Below are 23,860 nucleotides of genomic sequence, written 5' to 3' on the forward strand. Positions count from 1 at the left end.
GTGGCTGTGTGCAAGCGAGATATGCACGTAGAATAGCAGTGCAAGAAGCCGTTTGTGCAGGAAAAAAGCATTCACTACTACTGGATAGGAGCTACATCTTCTGTGTGGTACTGAAGTGGCTAACATCTTTTCAATACACAAAAGCCAAAAGGATTAACACTACTAATCCTTATCTGACTTCTGTAAGCTCGGTTTACTGCCCAATATAAAAAGAAAATAATTTTGCTGCTCCCCGCACCTTCCCCAGCCACAGAACATAACCGGTCATAAAAAATGGAACAGATTTCAAGTTTTCCTCATCTGACTGCAAGCTGCCAGCCACTGCCCAGGGCTCAGCTAGGTGGGATAGCCCTGAGGTAAGAGTTGGGGATCGCGGTTCGAGTCGCGGCTGAGCAACAACTTGTGATTTCATTACAAAACCAGAGGCTACCATTATGCAATTACTTTTATTGCTGCCCTAACATGCAGCCCATTAAAGAATACTTAATACATTACAAACAATAAAATGTTCATGTAGACACTATAAATATCATGTGCACCATCTCATCCTCCTCTTTTATTAGCTGCTTCTCATCTAGGTAAGTATATGAGCTTCACTACGATGTTTTACTATTTCAATTACCTTATGATTTTTCTGTTTTTTTAATATGGAATGTAATGCTATTTCAGGATTGTTTATTATTGTCACTTTAAGCTTTATTTAACCATGCAGAATATGCTTCCCTAATGTATTTTTTTTTAAAGTTTCAAAAACCTTTATTGTGTGTAATAATAGAGTATACAGTACAACACCATCTTACGATTGTCAAAATATCACGGCAGTATGCTCACACTGATAGTGATGGACCTTGGAAATCCAGCCTGCCCCTCCCTTCCCCTCTACCCCCTCTAACTCCCCCCAACCTAAACCCCCCTCCCTTAATTATTACGGCATTACCAAGTATGGCAGAATTAACCACAATCAGGTTCTTGGAACTTGGCGTTCAGTTCTGAAGGCAATTCAATGTCTCTTTCAGTCTTTCAGAGGGTCAGAATCTGCTTTCGGCTTTTTCCTCCTGCAACCGTTCGATGGTATGACCCATATCTACAAACTCTTGCTGGAGGCCTACTTCCCACAAAACGTTCCAAACAATCATACATTTCCCATGGTTACTCCCCACTTCCCCAGCCTCATCGCTTTCCGTGTGCTGTGCTAGAAGATAGTCCGTCAGGGGCCCCCAAATATCCTTGAGGCGAGACTTCATCGGCAATTATTCTGCATATGTGTGTAATTGTTCCTGCCAAGTGGTTAGGTCTTGGATCCAGTCCTTGAATTTAGGGGATCGACCCCTCCCCCATCTGCGGGCAACTTGTCTCCTTGCAAGTAGCACTCCCATTGCCAGGAATTTCTTGTGTACTGTCCCAATGTCTCCAACCAGTCCCAACAGGGCCCTAAGTGGGGATGGCTCTACCTTTATACCTATCATACGTGTCAAGCCTACAAAGACCTCTTCCCAGTAGGTGGCAACCTGTGGGCACTGCCATGCCAAGTGCATGAAATCCACTCTCCCCCCCCCCCCCCGGCCGTAGCGCACACACCTGTCGTCCTCCCTAAGCTGAAACCGGTGCAGCCTAGATGGGGTATGTTAAAGCCGATGAAGAAATTTATAATGCAGTAAGCGTAACCTACAGTTGCTGGTGACAGCTTCCGTCTGGATACAGCACAACTCTCATTGCTCGTCCGTTAGGGGACTGTCAAGATCCCTATCCCATTCCCTCCTGGCTCTCACGAGTTGGGGGGAGGGCGCACCTCTCACCTGTTTATACAACAACGATATGGTATGCTTGTGGATGTCGGTGTGCAAGAGCAGATGCAGGGGCGCAAATATTTCAGGCTCCATCTGGAAGTCTGGGGTTTTAGCTCTCACACTCTGTCTGAGTCGGGTGTATATAAACGTATCCATGAACGTGGATTCCTGCTTCCCGAAGAAGGAATATGCTACTTACCAGTATGCATCTGTTCTTGGCATGTAGGGCTGCTGACATTCATATTTGTGCATAGATCGCCGCCTAGTGTTGGGTCCGGATGATTGCACATTGTTGTCCTGGAAGAGTCTTCGAAGTATCACGAGATAGGTGACTCCTCCCCTGGACTACAGTGCGCATGGGCATCTTCTCCATCGTCAGATTGTGTTTCGCCATTGTGGCATAGATGGAGTATAGCAAAGTAAGAGATGGCCATGCAAAAGATAATATTGCAAGAGAGAATACTGCAGCTGCAACAGGCACCAGGGAGGAGGGCGGGCGATATGAATGTCAGCAGCCCTACATGCCAAGAACAGATGCATACTGGTAAGTAGCATATTCCGTTCTGGGCATGTGGGCTTGCTGAATTCATATCTGTGCATAGACTGTATAGCAGTGTGTCCTCTAGCGGTGGTCACCTGTACCAGCTGCAGCAGTCTGAAAAAGAGTTTTAAGGACAGGTTGGCCTACAGCAGCTTGCTGCTTTGATTGCACGTCTACACAATAGTGTTTAGTGAAAGTGTGTATGGTAGACCATGCTGCTGCCCAACATATGTCTTCAAGGGGAATATTCCCTAAGAAAGCCATGGATGCCCCCATGTTGCGCGTAGAGTGTGCTCTGGGGGAACTGTTAGAGTGCGTTTAGCTTTTTGATAGCATGTCTGAATGCATTTAACTATCCATCTGGCTATTCCTGATTTTGAGATGGGATTACCTTTATGTTGTGGTGAAAAAGCAATCAACAGTTGCTTTGTTTTTCTAAATGATTTAGTCCTGTCAACATAATATAGCAGAGCTCTCCTTACATCTAGTGTGTGCAGGACTCTTCCGGCTACTGACTGTGGGTTTTGGAAGAAAACTGGCAGTTCTATTGATTGATTGATATGGAAAGTGGATATGACTTTTGGCATCAACTTAGGGTTTGTCCTAAGTACTACCCTATTTGCATGTACTTGCATGAAGGGTTCTTGAATTGTTAATGCTTGAAGCTCACTTACTCCCCTGAGGGTGGTAATGGCAATCAAGAATGCCACCTTCCATGTTAGAAATTGCAATTCACATGAGTGGAGTGGTTCGAAAGGAGGACCCATAAGTCTGGTAAGTACTAAATTTAAGTTCCAGACTGGTGAAGGTTGGTGTTTTGGAGGGATTATCCTTTTAAGGCCCTCCGTAAAAGCCTTGATTGGTGGTACCCTTAACAGGGAAAGGTGGTGCCTGTTTTGGAGATATGCTGCTATAGCAGCAAGATGTAGCCTTATAGAAGAGTATGCTAGATTGCATCTTTGAAGATGCAAGAGGTAACAGATAATGTTTTGGATGGAATCATCCATTGGATTGATCTGGTTATTGTTGCAATAGATTACAAATCTTTTCCATTTAGCTGCATAGCATGCTCTAGTAGTTGGCCTTCTTGCCTCCTTGATAATGTTCATGCAATCAGGAGGTAAGTTAAGGTATCCGAACTCTAAGACCTCAGGAGCCAGATCGCTAGGTTCATCTGATTGGGATCTGGATGTTGGATTTCTCCATGGTTCTGAGTTAAAAGATGGGGCGAGAGGCGCAGTCTTTGATGGGAACTACTGAGAGTTCCAGGAGCATTGTGTAACATGGCTGTCTTGCCCATGTGGGAGCAACCAGGATCATTGTGAGTGACTGTGTGCCACCAGCGGAATCAGTGGAGTTGGCGGAAGAGCGTACGCAAATCTGCCTGACCAGTTCATCCATATCGCATTACCCTGTGACAACGGATGTGGGAACCTGGCGGCAAAGTACTGGCATTTTGAGTTTTTGTTTGTTTCAAACAGATCTATTTCTGGGTGCCCCCATTTTTGGAAGAATGGTTGGAGAACTTGGAGGTGAATCTCCCATTCGTGTAGCTGCTGGCTGTGTCTGCTTAGAAGATCCGCTACTTGACTGTCTTTCCCTGGCAGGTGTTCTGCCAGGAGAAAAATGTTTCTTGGAATTGTCCACCTCCATATGCTCTGTGCTAAGTGGGACAGCTGTGAAGAGTGTGTCCCTCCTTGTTTCTTGATGTAGTACATGGCTGTCATGTTGTCTGTCGGGATCAACACGGCCTTGTTGTACAAGTATTTTTGGAATGCTTTTAGTGCCAGAAATATTGCTAGCAACTCCAAGTGGTTGATATGCAGTTTCTTTTGTTTTACTGTTCAGAGCCCTTGGACTGTGTATTGAAGTAAGTGGGCTCCCCAGCCTGTCAGTGATGCGTCCGCTGTTAGTACTAGTTGTGGAACTGGCTCTTGGAACAGTCGCCCCTTGGAAAGGTTTTGTGGGTTCCACCACTGCAGAGAGTTGTAAGCGTGACTGTCTACCAACACTAGGTCCTTCAGTTGTCCTTGAGCTTGGTTCCACTGCCGTGCTAGGCATTCTTGCAGTGGACGCATTTGAAGTCTGGCATGAGGGACAATGACTATGCAGGAGGCCATCATGCCTATGAGCTGCACGAACACTCGGGCTGGCAAAGAGTGTTGTGGCTGAAATTTTTGAATGAGAGTTTGCATGTTGGCTATCCTGGCTGAATTTGGGTATGCCTTTGCTACTGAGGTGTCTATTGTAGCTCCCAGATATTGCTGTTTGTGGGAGGGTTGTAGATGCGATTTTGGGTAGTTTGTGGAAAAAACCCAGGCTATGTAGCAGCTGGAGTGTCTGAGATGCATGGCTTGCATACTGCATGTACGAGTTTGCTTTTATGAGCCAATCGTCCAGGTATGGAAACACGTGGATGTGTTGCCTTCTGAGGTGTGCAGCTACTACCGCTAGACATTTTGTGAATACTCTTGGGGCTGTGGTTACCCCGAAGGGGAGAATCTTGAACTGAAAATGTTGACCTTTTATTGTGAACCTGAGGTATTTCCTGTGAGCTGGATGTATATGCGTCCTTGAGGTCTAATGTTGCTAGGTAGTCGCCTTGCTGGAGTAACGGGAGTACTGGTTGTAGAGTGATCATGTGGAAGTGCTCGAAGAGTATGTATTGGTTTAGCGGTCTGAGGTCCAATATTGGTCTGAGGGACCCGTCCTTTTCGGGGATAAGGAAGTATAGCGAGTATACTCCTGTCCCTTGGTGTTGAATAGGGACTGGCTCTATGGCCCTCTTTTCTAGCATGGATTTCACCTCTTGTTGTAACAGGGTGATGTGTTGCTTGGGCATAGGACAGTGTTTGGGTGGGATGTTGGGTGGAGTAGAAGTGAGTTCCAGGCAATAACCATACTGGATAATTTGTCTCACCCACCTGTCTGTGGTAATTGCGTTCCAGACTGGTAGGAATTGTTTGACTCTGCCTCCGACTGGTGTTAGATGGTCTGGAGGGAGTGTGATGAAGTCACTGTTTGGTGGCAGTGGAGGCTCTGGTGTTATTGCTGCCACGTCTTCTGCCCTTGTTATTATTGCCCCTATAACCTCCCCTGTTGGAGCCTTTTTAAAGGAACTTTGGGTGTTGCTTTTATATGTAGAGGAAGTTTGTGAAGTGTTGCCTCGTCCTGTGCCTCTGTAGGAGGAGCGACGAAAGGAACCTCTGTGTTGTTGAAACTGCAGTGCGCCCATAGATTTAGCAGTTTCGGTATCTTTTTTCATTTTATCTAAAATAGTGTCTACTGCAGGGCCAAACAGGAAGTCTTGATTAACTGGCTGGCTGAGGATGGTGGATTGCACCTCATTCTTAAAACCAGAGATGCGTAGCCACGCGTGTCTGCGTAGTAATACGCTGGTATTAATGGATCTGGATGCTGTGTCGGCTGCGTCAAGCGCACATTTAATGGAGGCATTGGTAATAAATTTGCCTTCTTGAATGAGGTCATTAGCCTGAGCTTTGTAAGGTTCTGGCAGGTGTTGCATTAAACCCTCAAGCTGGTCATAGTGTGCTCTATCGTAGAGAGCTAGTAGAGCCTGTGTGTTTGCGATTCTCCATGAATTAGAAGCCTGTGAGGCCACTCTCTTGCGTGAGGCTTCCAATATTTTAGACTCCTTGTCAGGAGGTGGAGCATCTCCTGTAGTTTGCGAGTTTGCTCTTTTGAGAGCGTTTGCTACTACCAGTGAGTCTAGAGGCAACTGGCCTTTAATATAGGCAGGGTCTGTAGGGGCCGCTTTATATATTTTTTCAATCCTGGGATTGAGTACACGTGCTCTGGCTGGATCTTTAAATATATCTGGTGCGTGTTTTAGTACCCCTTTTAGCATAGGAAGTGTTCTGACATTTTTCTGAGGTAGGAAAAGTGTTGAATAGAAAATCTTCTTCTATTGGGTCAGTGTGCATGTCGACCTTGTGGTATTTTGCTGCCCTATCTAGCAGTTGGTTAAAGACAATGGTGTCGTCGGTAGGCGACGGTTTTGTAGGGTATGGGGAGGCATCGGGGATGGGTTGTGTGTCATATGGATCATTCTGATCCTCCCATGTGTCATCTTGTGTATGTGGATCCTCTGGTTGATAAAAGTCATCTTGAGGATCTTCCCCCATGTTATCCTCATCATTATAGTCAGAATGTGTAGGGGAGTAGGACACAAAAGGCATATTGGGATAGAAAGGAGGAGGAGTAAAGGGCCTAGAGGGACAAGTCCCGAAGTCCTTTTTCTTTGGAGGAACAGGGGAAGGAGTGTGTGTCCAGTGGTCTCTTTTTTTCGGTGATAAACTGTAACTTTGCCAGTCTCAGGGTTTGTATACAGTTTAGATTGTTCCTCTGATTCCGGATCGGGATGGAAGAGTTCTTCTTACACTGTCCGTGGCTTTGGCGCCGATATTTTTGGCTTACTGACGTGTTTATGACTTTTTGGCTCGAGGGCCTTCAGTTGTGGAGTCTTTTTCGGCTCGACCGTTGCTTTGGGGTCGGTAACCTTTTTCGGTTCGACGTTTTTTGTTGGTTTAGACGTCTTTTTCAGCTCGCTGTCTGTCTTTGGGTCGATGCCTTGTTTCGGATCGACTGGAGCTTTTGGATCGATACGCTTTTTATGCTCGACAGCTTTCTTAGGTTCAATGTCTTTTGTCGACTCGATGACTTTTTTTGCTTAGACGGGTTTTGTAGTGTGATCATGTTTTTGTTGATCTCCGCTATTTTTAGGGTCGACGGCCTTCTTTGGGTCGTGTGTTCCTTTTGGATCGACGACCCGCTTTGGTTCGAGGCTTTTCTTCGGCTCGATAACCTTTTTGGGTTGGGCGACATTCTTTGGTACGACCACCTTATCGGGTCAACGACTTTTGGCTCGAAGCTTTTCTTCGGTTCGACGACCTTTGGCTCTACGGCCCTCTTCGGTTCGGTGACCTTCGGTTCAAGACCCTCTTGGGTTAGACAACCTTCTTGGGGAGAACGTTACTTGGACCTGGGCTATCGGAAGGCTTTGTTTTTGGCTTCGGAACCGAGTCGGAAGGCGGGGCTTCTGAAGGAGCTTGTCGATCTCGGCTAAGGCCTTTAGGCGATGCTTCGACCGGAGCCTTCGGTTTCGGGACAAGCGGCGTTGGGAGCTGTGTACTCACGATTTGCCCCGGTGGGATGTCGTCGTCTGAGTCTGACTGGTCCTCGACGGTGACGATCTCTAGATCAGAGTCCGCCGCTTCTGGTAGGTCGTGTTCATCATCAATGATGTTCTCCGGTTCCGGTGCCGGTCGCTGCATCTCTTGCCTAGCGGCCCGTTGAATCCGGATGGTTTTCTTCGAACGGAATTGGGCACAAGCTGGGCAATTTTCTTCGTTGTGCTCTGGTGACAAGCACTTGTTGCATACTGAAGACTCTTCCAGGACAACAAGGTGCAACAAGGTGCAATCATCCGGACCCAACATAGGCGGCGATCTATGCACAGATATGATTTCAGCAGCCCAAATGCCTCAAACTTGTTATTTCGTGCGGAATTGCCCCCCTACGTATAGATCACCCCAGGTTCTATACTGCAGCTTGTCTAGCTGTTTTTTGTATATCCCTCAGTTGTAACTGGCAATAGCGGGAGATGCCTCAGCGGCACTCTAGGAGAGTACATCAGCTGCGCCCCTCACACGCATGCAAGCCATCTCCATGCGGCCACTGTGCAGTCAACTGTAGACTGGTCTCTCTCCCTCTCTTTGGTCTGTGTGAACAAATATCCCTCTGGGGGTGTCGGGCCATATAGCCAACCTCCACCGCAAGGTGGGGCATGAACGGGGGTGGATGGCACCAGTATATTGCGAAGTGTGCTTGTGCGCAGTAGTGATGTTGTTCGAAATTGGGGACATCGTATCCTCTTTGATGGTACGGTAGCATCAGTGTGTCCATGCTCAACCGTGCTTGCTTAATCCCCCCCCCCCCATATGAGCAGCACAAGCTGCGTTTTCAGTGTGCTGAAAAAAAACCTGCCCGGGTGGTAAGGAATATTTGTAAACAAGTATAAAAATTTCGGCAGTACCGTCATCTTGATTAAAGATATTCGTCCTGCCAGTGAGAGGGGCAGTTTTATCCACTTAGAAATGTTATCCGTCATCCTGTCAATGGCCAATCCGTAATTCGTGCTCATTAGCGCTTCTTGGTCTCTTGTAATGTGTATACCCAAATATTTAAAATCTCCCGTCTCCCACACCAAAGGATAGTCAAGTTGGTGCTGAGCTGTTTTGTCCGTCAACGGGAAGACTGCGGACTTAGTCCAATTTATCTGCACTCTCGATATAGCCCCAAACTTAGTGATTTCCCGCAGTATCAGGTTGAGGTTGTCCTGCGGTTTGTGGATATACAGCGTTATGTCGTCCACATATAAGGAGACGAGTAACTGCTTGGCCGGGTAAACTAGCACTCTGTGGTTATGGTGCTGTCTTAATTTCGCTGCCAAGGGCTCTATTGCCAAAGCAAATAAAACTGAGGAAAGCAGGCACCCCTGCCTCGTGCCTCTAGTGATTGCAAATGGCGCAGATGTGGATTCAGTGAGCAGCACTGTGGCTCGTGGCCGCTCGTATAACAGTTGTATCCAGCTCACAAAAGTGTCCGGCATTCCCATATACCTCAGTGTTCCCATCAGGTAATCGCACTCTACCGAGTCAAATGCTTTGGTGGCGTCCAAAAAGACGGCCACCGTGGCGCTACTCGAGGCGATATCTTGTAGTACCGCCAGGAGAGTCCTAAGGTTGTGGGATGTGGCTCGGCTCGGGACAAATCCCACCTGATCGGGCAATACCATATGTTCTAATAGGAGATTAAGCCTTGTTGCTAGCACTTTCGCTAAGATTTTAGTGTTGCAGTTCAGGAGTGATAGGGGGCGATAGGATTCACAGCTAGTCAGGGGTTTACCGGGTTTCAACAAGGACATTATTTGTGCCTCCCTCATGGTGAACGGCAGGCTCCCCATCTCCAGCGCCTCACAAAATACAGTTTTCAGGATAGGTGCAAGAATTGACACATTAGTATTGTAGAATTCTACCGGCAGCCGTCTGACCCCAGCGCCTTCCCGACTGCATGTGCACGGTTGCCTCCGTTATCTCGTCCACCTCCAGGGCAAGAGCTAAAAATTAGCGCTGTGTGTCCCCCAGCCACACCAATGCCGTGTCCTCAAAGTAAGCCTGCAATTCCAAAGGGGAGCCTCTCTGTGAGGTATAGAACTTTTTGTAATAAGCTACAAAAGGTATTCATCTGTTCTGGGAGGTTCCTGTGTGTCTAGCCCTGCTCATCATGTAGTTCAGTTATGTAGTTGTTACATTAAGGAGGGCGCACTGCATTTGCCAAGGCTTTCCTCGGTCGATCTCCCATTTTTTGCCTAGTGTTTAGCTGGTTTTCCACTTAGTAGGCCTGGGATCCTGCTAAACAGGGCCCCAGGCTATCTGCTCTCTCTATAAAATGGACTCCATGTACCTTAGGTACATACCTAATTGGATATTGGGTCACTCTTGTGAGTCCCTGTACAGAGTACTATAGGTACCCCGGGCATAGGTGCACCCAAGGCCTACCAGGGGCTGCAGCATATCTTTTGCCACCCCTGGCTGGCCATCCAAACTGACACAACTGGCTGATCACTCAGCTGGGGCAAGGTTGTGTAATCACCCCTTGCTTAGATATAGTATTCCTATGTCTAACCTTATATCTAGACACATATACACCTATAAGCCACTCCTATGGCAGGCCTTAACAATCCTGAAGGCAGAGTGCTTGGTTTTATGTGAGATGGTGCTCTAGCATGAGCTGAGCCTGTCTGCAGCTTCCGGAACCATGTCCTTATAGCTGTTCTAAGATATTGCCATACCATATACTCTTAAGTGCATTATGAACCTCGTGGTTAAATGTTATCTTTGGTGTGGCTTTATCAAAACATGTCGTGTAAGGTGTCATACGCTTTGGAATACTACCCCCTCGCCAGTTCTGGTGATGGGGTAGCATTCCACCCTTCTAGAGGGAGAAGACATGTTACTTCCATTAATCCCGGTTAAAGTTAACCAGAGCCTCAGCATCACAAAATGGATGCTGCTGCCACAGATACAAGTCTGACCTCCTGCTGCTGGGAGTCTTTCCAGGGAGGGAGGCTTGGACAATAGGTTTCCTGTCACAGGGAGGTGCTAGCACCACCCCAGACAGGCTATAGTGTATTGGGGCAGGGAGGGCTGAATGAAAGGAGACACTGCCTGGGGCACACAAGGTGTCCCATGCATAGTCCAGTTCAAACCGGTGCTGGGGCACTCCAGCCCCAGCTCTGGCGCGAAACTGGACAAAGGGAAAGGGGTGTAACCACCCCCTTCCTGGGTCCCACCCATTGGAGGGACCTAGCAGGTAATCCAGCCCCTAGATTTGGTATATAGGTAGGAGCTGAGTACCAAGACTTTAGATATATCCTGACTGAATCTCTGATACGAAACTCTGGACCTTCGACATCCTACTCGACGTAGAAGACTGAAGAATCTCACTTGTGGTCAAGGAGTGACCACCCTGTGCAAGCAGGCACCATCCAGCGCTCAACAGTTTGCTTTGTCGTTGCTCCCGCCGGAGCTCGAACACAGAGCCTGACAAGACCCGGACTTCCAGACATCCAACAGCCCGATCCACAGCCCCAGCAAAGCTGAGACCCGTGGAGGCGACGAGAGACATGGACCGGCCAGCTTGGAAAGCCAGCAAATTGCTTTCCGTGCAACTTCTGAGGCACCCTCAAAGTTGTGCACTGGGGATTGATAAGCCCCAGCCCCGAGCACCAACTGCACCAAAGATCACCTCTCCACACTCACCGAGTGCTGCGTGGGGCCCTTTTGCATTTTCGTGCTCGACGCGTCTGTCCGGTCACTTGCCCGTGGGCTAGTGGCCTCTGTGACGATGAAACCCGAAATCTACACCACTGGTCTGGTGGCTCCAGACTGGCCCTTGCTTCCCTGCGAAGGAGAAGCCCCTCAGTCCTTGCTGGCCTCAGTAAGAAGCCCTCTTTGAATCCTGCGTGGGTTACCTTTGCCAAGGCTTGTTGACTCCAATCCGGAAGCCGACACCGCCGACAGCGAGAGCCTTCGTGGGACAGTCCGTGCCCAGCTCCTGGTCGTCGTCGACACCTCCTGGTCCACGTGGCAGCAGAGAAAAGCTTCGCGACACCACCTGATTGCTCCTCGACATCACCTGGTTCCTTCCTGGTCACTGGCTAGTGACCCAGACTCTGTCCCCTCTGCTTTCAGGTACTCTTCATCCTCGATCCGCCCTTGGATCCAACCGGACTCTTCTCTCCTGGTCGCCTGCAGCATCTTTTCTCCAAGGCTCCATAGAACTCCACGACGAAACCCGACACACTTTGGCACCTATGCACCCGCTTCCTGTGGGTGAGGTAACGAGAGTACTGCTGTGCTCCTGTGAAGATTAACTCTCCTAGTGTCCTAGTTTCAAGGGGTTAGCTTCTAGTCCAGTCGGAAGACTCCTAAACCTTTAACTTTCTAACTTTACGCACCCATTGACTTCTATGTGTGCACGCGTGTGCATTAAGACACTGCACCCGCATCCCGTGGGCCTCCTGCTTCCTAACAACTGTTAGTCCAGTGTAGCCCAGGCGATTCTCAAGGCCCTATATGCCTCTCCATTGTTCGTGACGTGGTTCTTATACCACTATTTTAGTATATGGTTTAGCTGGCCACCAGGGCCTATACATATTTGTGCAACTTATTGTTTGTTATATTAAGTTACTTGTTATGCGCTTGTGCTTCTGTTCTCATAAAGAGTTCAGAGGATTGATTTAGAAATAAATACATATATATTTTGAATATATAACCTGTGTGGTGTCCTTTCATTTGGTATTAAAAGGACTGCATATGGTAAAACAGCTGGCTTCACATGCCCTCTTGAGTTTAGCCTAAGACTGATTTTTGTCCATGCTACCCCTGGGATAGCTGGTCTATAAGGTTGACTTTACAACCATCACCATAAGGGTTGTTTGGACTAGTGCAAGGTGCTCACTAGAATAGTGAACATCATATACCAGGCCAACTTCTCACAGCTTCTGTCTCCCTTCCCCCTGCTATGTCTCTTTCCAGTACTTTTAACTCGCCCTCCAGTCTGCGTAGATCCCTATGAAGGTCTTTAAAATTCCTCCTACTTTAGAGATACACTGTAGGAGAGCAGGGTCTGCAATCCTATGATCACCCAGATTTTTGCTTTTTGCTGCACTGGTTTACGACTTTCCCTGGCTGTGGGCCTGCTAATCAGACCCACAGCCTAGCTGTTCTCTCTATCCAAATTGTACTCAGGTACTGAATTGGCACTGGGCCCTCTCTAAGTCCCTGTACCCAGGGCTGAGGTGCACCCAGAAGTCTCCCAGGGGCTGAAGCATGTATTGTGCCACCCCTGGGCTGACTAACTAAACTGACACAACTGGCTGCACGACAGCTGGGGCAAGGTGGTGTAATCACCCTTTGCTTTAGATATAGTATACCTATATCTAACCCTAAAAATGGACACACAGATCTATCAGTCACTCCTATGGCAGGCCTTAACAATCCTGAAGGCAGAGTGCTTGGAATCGTGTGAGATGGTGCTCTGGCATGAGCTGAGCCTGTCTGCAGCTTTCGGGATCCATCCCTTAGCCGTTTCCATGATATCGCATACCATATACTCTTAAGTGCATTATAATCCTCGCGGTTATATGCCAACTCTGGTATCGCTTTATCAAAACATGTCGAGTAAGGTGTCATACGAATTGGAATACTAACCCCTCGCCAATTCTGGCGACGGGGTTAGCATTCCACCCTTCTAGAGGGACACGACATGTATGTAACCTGTAACCCCGGTTAAAGTCAGACATAGCCTCAGCTCCACAAAATGGATGCTGCCACCGAGACACAAGTCTGCCCTCCTGCTGCTGGGAGTCCTCCCAGAGCAGGAGGCAAGGACAAAGGGTTTCCTGCCAGGGGCGGTGCCAGCACCGTCCCAGACAGGGTTTTGTGTATTCCAGGTAGGCAGGGCTACAGAGGAAGGTGACTGCAAGTGGCACCCCGGTGCTCACTGTGCATAGGCCGGCTGAAACCAGTTCCAGGGGCACTCCAGCCCCTGGCCTGGGGAAAGCCCGCCAAAGGAGAGGGGTGTAACCACCCCCCTCCTGGTCCCACCCATAGGGCAGGACTTAGTCGCGTGCCAGCCCCCTTTTCCCAGATAAAGGTAGGAGCAGGCCCCCTTCCAAATTAGATCATCTTTGGAATCAAGACACGACTTTCTACGAAAGGACATCAAGATTTCTTCTTCAAGATTCTCCCTTGTGGCTAAGGAGTAGTCACCCTGCATCCGCAGGCACCATCTTAAGAACACTGCGGTCTGCTGCAAGTCCTTCCTCCGGAATCCGACTGCCCAGCTCGACGAGAACCGGCTTCCCTGGCACCTCTGACCTCTACCCACCTCTACAGCCAAGCTGAGAACCGTGGGTGCGACGAGACCTCGAGGGACCGGCCATCTTCAAGACTGCACGACTTCTTTCCAGCACGACCGCCGAGGGATCCTCTGGTGAGTGCTTTGGGGACCGAGAAGCCCCGACCCTGAGCAGCTCCAGCACCGAAGTCCAGCCTCCCAGCATCTCCACGATCTGCGTGGGGCCCTTCTGCTTTTTGCTGCTCACCGCGTTGTTTGGCTACTAGCCCGCTGGCTTGTGGCCTTCCTGACGACGCCCGACGACATCACTGCTGCTGGTCTGGTTGCTCCAGACTGGCCCTTGCTCCCTTCCAAAAGAGGAGTACCCCGGACCCTCCTGGTCCACCCCAGACGCCATTTTAGGTCCACCGCGTGGGCTTGAATTTGCCAAGACTTGTTGCCCCAATCCTGGGTCCAGCGACGTCGAGAGCATCATCCATCGTGGGACAGCTCGTACCTCCATCCTGGTCGCCGACAACGCCTCCTGGTCCGTGAGACTACAGAGCCCAGCAGCGCCCACTCACCTGACTGCGGTGACTTCGCCCGGTGCCATCCTGGTGCCCACTTAATCACTGGCTAGTGATTCAAGAACTTGGTCCCCTCTGCTTTCAGGTTTCTTCTTCCCTGATCCAGGCTTGGATCTCTTCGAACTTTTCTTCACTGGCCGCCTGCCAGCAACTTCTTCTTCCGTTCTCCTGGTTCGTCAACGAGGAATCCCGACGTCTTTTCAGACCTATGCAGCCGCAGCCCCTGGGCTAGGTAACTTCGGCATTTCGGTGCCCCAGCATAGCCTCACTATCCAAGGGTCCAGATCCACTGTCGTTTTCGACCTACCTAGTCGGGTTCGCCCGAGAACAGTAACTTTGTGAGTTCTAGCTTCCATAGGCTTTTTCCCGCCTTACGCGTGAGAGTTCCCACTCTGCACGTGGTGTCCCTAGGCCTCCTGCTCCTAACCTGAGTGTTTAGTATTGTAGGCCTAGCGTTTCTAAAGCCTCTGAGAATTGTTACTTACCTGCTAGTAATTCGCATTCCACTTTTAGAGTATATGGTTTTTCGTGCCCCTCGGGCATTTGTGTAAATTGTGCGACTTAAAGTATTTTATAAGAGTTTTGTTGTGTGCTTAGCTCCCTGTCTCATAAAGAGCCAGGGTAGTCTTGTTATGAATAAATACACTGTTTATTTTCATAACAACTTGTGTGGTGTCCTTTCACTGGGTGTTCAAGGGGTAATGTGATGGTAAAACAGCTGGCTTAACACGCCCTCTAGAGTCTTAGCCTTAGACTGCTCGTATCCATGCTACTAGGATAGCTGGTCTATAAGGTTGACTTACAACCAATCATCAATAAGGGTTGTTTGGACTGATATATAGTGATCACTAGAATAGTGAGCACTGCACATCAGGCCAACTTCTCACATACACCATCCCCGCGCTGTTACTTTAAATGCCTCCCATACTGTTGTTAAGCTTGCTACCGAGTCTATATTTCTCGCAAAGAAGTCCTGAATTTCCTGCTCCACTTCCGCCTTAAACACTGTATCCTGTAGGTGCAGGGGGTTAAGTCGCCAATTAAGGTATGGGGCCTGATCTATCGGGGTTCGTAAGGTCACCAACACTGGGGAGTGGTCAGAGTGTGTGCAGGCCAGGTGGGTCGCCTTATCAAGCCAGTGTGTCATGCCCGCTACCACCAACAGATAGTCCAGCCTGACCCACGTTTTATGCACCGCCGAATAGTGTGTCCCCTTCTTCTGCATGGGATGGCCATACCTCCAAGTGTTCAGTAGGTGATTAGAGTCTATTATGTCGTGAAGAGTGCATTGCACATTGGTGTAGTGCGCAGCAGAGGCATGGTATCGGTCGTTTTGTGGGTATACTACTGTATTAAAATCCCCCCGCCCATATAACATATGTAGACCCTATCATCTGGATTTTACCCCACAACAAGAGCAAGGTGTGTATTGTCTGTATTGGGTCCGTAGTAGTTTGCGATGGTTACATCGTGTGAATTCAGTTTCCTCCAAAGCAGACAGTATCTCCCATTTACATCCGTTTCTATCCAACCTAGTACAAACCGGACCCGGGGGATACCGAGCAAAAACAATACGGTCGAATGTAGAAGGTTTTGGCCTTAGAAAGTTGGAAAACTTCGGTCCCGAAGTTGGAGCTGTCGAAGTACATCCAAACCCAATAGCGGAAAAAAAACAATCTGAAGATGGAGAAGATGCCCATGCGCACTGTAGTCCAGGGGAGGAGTCACCTATCTCGTGATACTTCGAAGACTCTTCCCAAGACAACGAGGTGCAAACATCCGGACCCAACACTAGGCGGCGATCTATGCTACAATATGAATTCAGCAGTCCACATGCCTCGAACATATTGCTTTTCCAGGTGGTTGATCTTCAGTTCAGGAAATTAAGACATGGCTTTTTACCCAATAAAACATCGGTCAGTTCATGCTTAGTTATCTTACACAGCGCCAAGACGCGCCGGCATAAGTGCGCTTTAGCAATACCATCAGTCAGTCAGCCAGTCAGTTTCGCAGGGTACAGCATGGCATACGATATGTCCTGTGCTTAAAGCTTCTTCTCTACTACTTTCGACGGGCTTCCTGCACAGCGTGCGTGAAATCAGGATAAAAGGCCAGGGTGGCATTCTCATACCGTACTTGCCCCTTCTCCCAGGCTAGTCGTAACACAGTGTCCCTGTCGCGATAATTTAAAAAAGCGTACAATCACTGGGCGTGGTTGCGCACCCGGTGGCGGACGCGCCGCCAGCGATCTATGGGCCCGCTCAACCGTCATGTGTGCTGAGAAGGAGTCCTTGCCAAAAAGTTCAGTAACTAGTTTTTCCATGAAGTACTCCATTCTGCCAGTATTCGTCGATTCGGCCAGGCCCAAAACTCGAACGTTGTTTCTACGTGAGCGTGCCTGTAACTCCTCATTTTTGTCTCCTATCACTTTTAGCAATTTGTCCATTTGAAGCACATGTTTTTTGTTGGCTGCCGCTCCATCTTCCTGCTCCGATACCGTGTTCTGCCTCCTTGATCCGCTGGTCATGCTGGTCAAGCTTGGTGACTTGGCTGCTTCATACCCACCAGTAGCACCTTCCTGTCGTCTCCTCATGGTTCTGTTGAGTCCGACTCTGCACGTTCCAAGGAATTAGAGCGGGCGCCTTACGTGGGTCAAACTATAGTTTTGCCTGTTTAGCCTCAGTTCTCCCCATGTTGGCCACCCTGCTTGCGCCCTTCTTGTAGATGCGCTATCTCTTTTCGCACCGTAGTTGCCTGTACTTTGCTCCTCGCAGTTATTGCCTCCATATATTTTGTTCATTCTCCGTTCCTCCTGCGTGAGGTGTCAAATTGGGCTCTGCTGCTTGTCCCACCATTCACAAAATGGATGCCAAGGAGCACGTGGTTCTCATGCCACTCCTCGCTTCTGTATGTGCTGGGCTCACTCACTTAGGGACAATATAGTCAGTGCGGCAGTAATGGGTTGCAGCCATTATTGAGGGGGCTGCTCTCACCGAGGCCCTACCAAACTGCAGGGTCCTCTATGTTCAACAGCTGTGTGATGCGCTTAAGATGGCGGCTCTGCTCCTCCGCCGCGGCGCTAGCACCAACCCAGTCTAAGGCGAGCACTCGCGGCGGTGCACCGTGCGTTTATACCCCGCAGCTCTTATATGAAAAAATGCCAGTGTCCGATCCCCCTCTGCCGCTTGAGCTCACTGTCACCACTTGTTCACAGCGTACAGGGCTCAGGCCGTGGCGGCCGGGTGTCGCGGTTCGCGGGCCACCGGGCTCGTTCTCTCACTGGCCGCGGGTATCGGGCAGGGTCTGGAACGCGGCAGCCTCAGGGTCCCTCAGCCATTGTCCATCTCTCGCCAGCCGTACCTCTGCAGCTTGTACCTCGCTCCGGGCCGTTAACGTCTAGCGCCACTTATCTTTGAATGGCCCGTCAGCATCGGTCTCTCCCAGTCCACACAGCCGACACAGCGCTCCAGGACGTCACCACTGTCTCCCGCACCGAGATGTCGCAGCCCGCTACTCCAGCATGTCGCATCGCCACAGCAAACGGATGGCACCGCTGCAATCAGTAATCAGTCCGCTTTCCGATGGTGCACATGTAGGGCGTTATATACCGTGTAGGATGAGAATGAAGTTCATCTTTCCGCCCGGTCCGGCAGGAGCCTCACTGGTGCGCGGCCATCTTGGTCGTGCGCCACCTAGCGCCCCATGCTTCCGTAATGTATTTGACATTTCATATAGATCAGTAATTCGTAAACCCTTCCAATTTATGGTAGGGCCAGGTAAGTAAAATTCACCCTTTTGGAGTCTGAAGACTCAAATAAGCAGCTGAGTGTAAAGAATGCCGCATTATTAGACCTTGGTGCCGACATTATCTTATTTTTACCAAATGTTCACAACGCCATCACCATTTAAATCTCAGTATTGCGTCCTCGTAAGTGCTTACAATTAAACACAGAGCACGAAACATAAGTAAATACAGCCATAACAACTCAGACCGCAACACAGAAATACATGTAAACTGGTTACTCTCACCCGCAGGCCTTAGCAACTCTGACTGAAACCAATTTATACAACAGCATTGTGACGTGCTACCCTTCGCATCGCTGGAACAAAGTCAACAAAGTAGAGGGAACATCCTTCCTTTGTGTTGACGCACCCCTGCAACTTGCGAGAACGTAGCCTTGATAACAGGTCCTTGCTCGAGCTAAAACGGCCACACTATTCTAAGAGGTACGTTACCTCCCTCTGGAGCTAAGATCACGCAATAAGCATTTTAAACAAAAACCTTAAGGGAAATACAAATCCTTGAAATACCTCAAACAGTGAGTAGCTTCTTCCAAAAATTAAGCCATTTATTTAATAGAGAGTCCATTATTATGGATATAGACACCAACAACCCCCATCCACAGGCAAAAGTAACATTAAGAGGTTTCTTGAGGAGGAACTTAGGTCCTTGGTTAAGGAGGTGGTGGACGCCGCACTAAACAGGAGGAGAACTTTTTACCGTCTCAGAAGGGGAATTCCCTGCTACCCCTGTAGCCCAAAAACAAAGGCAGGTTTCACAAACGAGGAAGCACTCGGCTTTTAACCACGCCTATGGCTCTGGTAGCCCTTGCGCTACAACAAAAAATGGTGCTCTTAACAGCACAAGAGAGAAATGCCACCCATCCAGGGCAAACAGAAAGGTTGCCCGTAGATGTGCGATAGAAAGGAGTGACCCTCGTGGCACAAGAGAAGTGGAAGATGTTCTTAACTCCTCCTCGGAGAACATTGATTACGATGAGATGCAAATGGATGAATTTATATTAGATCCAGAAGATGGTGGTTATTCTCTTTGGTTCTAAACAATCAGTTGTTCAGAGAGATGGCCAGTTTACTTGTAAGATATTAGGAAGCATTTAAGCACAGTGCTTTGCAAGTTAAACATGTTATATTATAGATGATCTCAAGTCCATCTGGCACCACTTCAAAGAAGAGAGGGCAGGTAATGATGTCACACTTACATGTGGATGAGACTTAGTGTGCAGCGGTATCCAGAGCAGTAATAAAAAATGTCAGGTTCTTTTTAGGTAGTCCTATGAAAACAGTGTTGGCTATAATGGTAATAAGGTAGCATTCAATAAAAAAAATAAACATTATAAAGCATATAAACAAATGGAAAGTAAAAAAAAGAGCAGATATTTGTATTTAAATATTAAAGAAGGACTGGAACCGGGAGTATTACCAGTTGCTGTGTTTCATTGTCCTGGTTTTGTATAGTATTTGCCAGTAGTTGAATCATTCTCTTCCATAACTGGTGGACTTCTTCTTTTCCGGCACCCTCCTCTTCCTTTACTGTTATCAGTCTTTGCCACAATCGACCAACCTGTCATTATTAGGAAATAACATACCTCATTACCATATGGTTACAATATTCACCACCCCTATTGCTTCTGTAGAGGCTAATGTTTAGGGTTAAGAATTTAAAAATTCCAAGAAGAAAAGCAGGGATGATAAGAGAAAGCCAGACAAATTCACAAAACAGTCCGGGCATTACAGAATGTGATGATAAAGGCTCATGGCAAAAGCCCGTCCCCCTTCTGTCAGAAGAAGGGGAACAAAAATGTTTTCCCTAGTTTACAGTTGGTATTAACCCTTCAAAATGAAGGACATGTTTCCAGATAGGCAAGACAAGATTAACACCAAGCTCTAGGTCTTGTTTAAGCACCAGAAGAAACACTGACAATGGGAGGGAATAAGCAACACAGACAACAGGAGATTGTGACGGAATAAGCAACAAAGACAACTAGAGAATGCAAGGGAATGAAGCAATAAAGACAACTGGTGAGTGGGAAGAACGTAGCGAAAGGGGCAACTGGAGGGTGGGAGGAACGTAGTGAAAGGGGCAAGGGGAGTGTTGGGACTTGGCCCTTTTTGCAGGGTCATCCCAGAACTTATTGCCTTTCTCCTGTATTTTCTCCGACCTGTTGCTGGTGGTTTTATGACTCTGGGCACTTTATCACTGCTGACCAGTGCTAAAGTACATGTGCTCTCTCTTGTAAACTTGGCAAGATTAGTCTACACCTGTTTGGTATATTTAATTTACCAGTAAGTCCCTTGTACAGTGGTATCCCACATACCCAGGGCCTGTAAATGAAATGCTACTGGTGGGCTTGCAGTGCTGCTTGCGCCACCCACTGAAGTAGCCTATCAAACCTGTCCCAGCCCTCTGCCACTGCAGGGCCTGCATGCGCAGTTTACTGCCGCTGTGACGTGGTATATAAAGTGGTAGCCACAACTGAAACTCCCCTTTTACTATATATCAGTCACCCCCAAGATAGGCCCTAGCCAGCCCTATGGGCAGGGTGCGGTGCAGGTAAAAGGTGAGACATGTGCCTTAACTGTGTGGCATGTCCTGGTAGTGACAAATAGTCTATTTGGTTTCTCACTACTGTGAGACTGCCCTTTCCTCGGTTTGCATTGGGGATTCCCCTAATATGTGCTTCAGTGGTAATTCCTGACATGAGAGGGGTAGCGTGGCCATATTTGGAATTGTTTGGAATAGTAGTGATAAATCATGCTTATTGATGAAAGCAGATTTATTATTACAATTTTTGAAATGCCACTTTCAGAAGAGGGCATTTCTGTGTGCTATGTGTCTTTGTGCCTGTAGTGATATTAAGAATGATATTTTGACTACTGGCTCTATTTGGCATAATTGACTCCATTTTCTGTGACAGACTCCATTTTCTCTGCTCGCAAGTAGCTGCAAAGTGGGGGGGGGGGATGTTTTCGCTCTTCACTTGTTTTTGCTCCTCACCAATCAGATGGAACTGGAACATGTTGTGTGGGATACATGCTTGGTACCTTTCAGGGCAGAGATTGTTGTTGCCAGCAGAATGAGTGCAATGTACAGCTCTGTCCCGGAGTCAAAATACAGAGGCCTGGCCAGATTCTATCTTGACCTTGACACAGACCAGTACCGTCAGCTCGGTTTTTCGTAAAAGTAGAAAGGGGGCGAGGTTTCTAAAACCTTTGCCTCATGTTAAGTAAAAGGTATTAAAAGGCACGGAGTCTTTGCGAGCAGCTGGGAGCTCACTTGTGGAGTAGACGTACTACCACAAAAGAATCTGGATTTGAGTCCCGATCGAACTCCTTCCTGTGCTGTCGAAAGGCTTCTCCAGCTTGAATTGGCAAGGATGTTGCATGATCGATCGGTGAGGTGTTACTTACTTTGGGAAGTAATTTCTAAATTTCTATGCTCTTTGCTACATGTATATATACAACAGGTTATTCAGTTTTTTTGCCCACGTTACTTGATATTTGTGAGTCTGCATTAACCAATATATTTTGCCTTCCTTTCCAAAATATTGAATGAATAAATATGTGTGTGGCACTTTAAATACACCTGAATTTGTTTTCTTGCCTCACCTTAAGAGTGTGCTGGGTCTTGTTTTATTGCCTTGTCTTTTGGAAGTGCTGTTTTACATGTATTATTTAAAGGTGCAGCAGTGCATTTGCATCCTATAGGGAGTGCAGGGTTTAGGTGAACAAGTTACTTACCTTCGGTAAAGATATATCTGTAAGAAACATTAGTTAGTGATAGATTCCTTACCTTAGAATAACCCCCAGGCGTCAGACTGGATCCAGAAAGCTTTCGTCAGCAGTACCCCTGCATGTCGATAGGCACTGTCGTACGGCTCCGCGTACATCGTTGGCGTCGTAGTCACAGAGATGACATCGATGGAGCTACTTTGATGCGCCCACGAGCCCGGACGTCAGTTCTGTACACGACTTTCCGCGCCAGGAACGCAGAGCCATGCAAGATACCGACCACTGGTGCATTGAAACTAGGACCCTGAAAGAGGTGACCTTAACCCTGGAAATCAGTTCGCAGAACGGGTAGGATGGGTGGGGCAGTAAGCAATCTATCACTAACTAATGTTTCTTACATATATATCGTTACCTGAAGGTAAGTAACTTGTTCATCTAACAGAAACACATTAGTGATAGATTCCTTACCTTAGAATAGATACCCCAGCAATACCAACCCCGGTGGTGGGTCTGTGGAACAAGAACACACACTAGAAAGTCACGGAGAACAGAACGGCCAAAGAAGCGGTCTCTCCGGACTTGACTGTCAAGGCAATAATGCTTAGTAAAAGGGAGGTGATGTCAACCAGGAAAACTGTTTTCAAAGTTAATAAACGAAGAGGACAGTTGTGAAGCAGCTCAAAGGGAGCGCACATCAAATAGGTAAGAACCAGATTAAAGTCCCACTGAGGCATTACAAACGGAACAGAAGGGAAAAGGTGAGTAATGCCTTTGAGAAATCTACTTACAACAGGGGAATCGAAAAGAGAGGGCTGATCAGGGAGCATGAGAAAGGCCGAAATTGCAGAAAGATAGCCCTAAAGAGCAGAGTCCTGCTGGGCCAGAAAAAGAAGAAACAAAAGGACTTCTGAAAGAAGGTCAGAAAGGGGATCCACAGCCTTTGCTGTGCACCATGCCACAAATCTTTTCCACCTGCAGGCGTATACCGATTTAGTGGAGGGACGCCTGGCTGCCAGAATTATATCACAGACTTCAGGAGGCAATTTAAATTAAATCAACTGTTGCCGCTCAATCTCCATGCATGTAGGTGGAGGCTGGACAGGTTCGGGTGGAGGACCGTCCCCTGCTGCTGCGACAGAAGGTCCGTCCTTAGAGGCAGTCAGATCGGGGAACCATGCTCATATGGAGTAGCTCAGGAAACCAAACTCTTCGAGCCCAGTCCGCAGCCACAAGAATGACTTGGGCCCAGCCGTGCCTGATCTTCTTCAGCTCTCTGGTTAGAAGTGGTATAGGCGGAAAAGCGTACAATAGACCGCAGCTCCACTCGTGACAAAAAGCGTCGCCGAGCGAGTGCTGCCTTGGAAATTCCAATGCGCAGAAGTGATGACATTGCGCGTTCTCTTCGGTGGCGAATAGATCTAACCAAGGCTCTCCCCACTGTTGAAAGAGACCTTGCACAACTGAGGTGGCATGGCTTGAGGGGTATTCTCGAAGGGGAGGGAGTAGCCCCATCGGACTATCTGCACAACCCACCTGTCCGAAGTGATGGTGCGCCAGTGGGGGAGGTGATAGCGAATCTTGCCACCCACTGGTGTGTGGTGGGCCTGAAACACCGGACTAGGAAGGTTTGGAGGCAGTGGCTGAAGGGGAGGTGGTGGACTGACCCGCCCGCTGGCCCCGTGACCCACCTCTGCGGGTCCCATGTCCGCAGCTGCGCTGAGACTGTTGCTGCGCACGCCTGTGGCTCTGAAACAAACATGTATAGGCGCCCCTTCCGTGACCACGAAAGGAGCAAAAAGCGGAAGCAGTGCGCATGGCCGAAAGGCCTAAGGACTTGGCCGTAGCCCGTGAGTCCTGAAAACACTCCAACGCACTGTCTGCCTGGTCACCAAAAAGGCGAGTGCCATCAAAGAGTATGTCCATCAGAGTGTTCTGAACGTCCCAGAAAATCCAGTTGTCCTCAACCAGGCGTGGCAGCGTATCACCACTGT

At 48.4% G+C, this 23,860-nt stretch overlaps 1 protein-coding gene across 1 annotated transcript in view; it reads right to left on the minus strand.

The window, feature by feature from the left end:
- Positions 1–23,860, minus strand: part of SKIC3 (SKI3 subunit of superkiller complex) — a 1,397,627-nt gene that overhangs the window by 1,193,828 nt on the left and 179,939 nt on the right. Inside the window, exon 6 of the mRNA XM_078675399.1 lies at positions 19,561–19,701. Coding sequence (XP_078531525.1) covers positions 19,561–19,701 — 141 coding nt within the window. The remainder of the gene's footprint in view (positions 1–19,560; positions 19,702–23,860) is intronic.

This window comes from Lissotriton helveticus, chromosome 2_1 (genome assembly GCF_964261635.1).
Source record: "Lissotriton helveticus chromosome 2_1, aLisHel1.1, whole genome shotgun sequence".
Taxonomy (NCBI): Eukaryota; Metazoa; Chordata; class Amphibia; order Caudata; family Salamandridae; genus Lissotriton; species Lissotriton helveticus.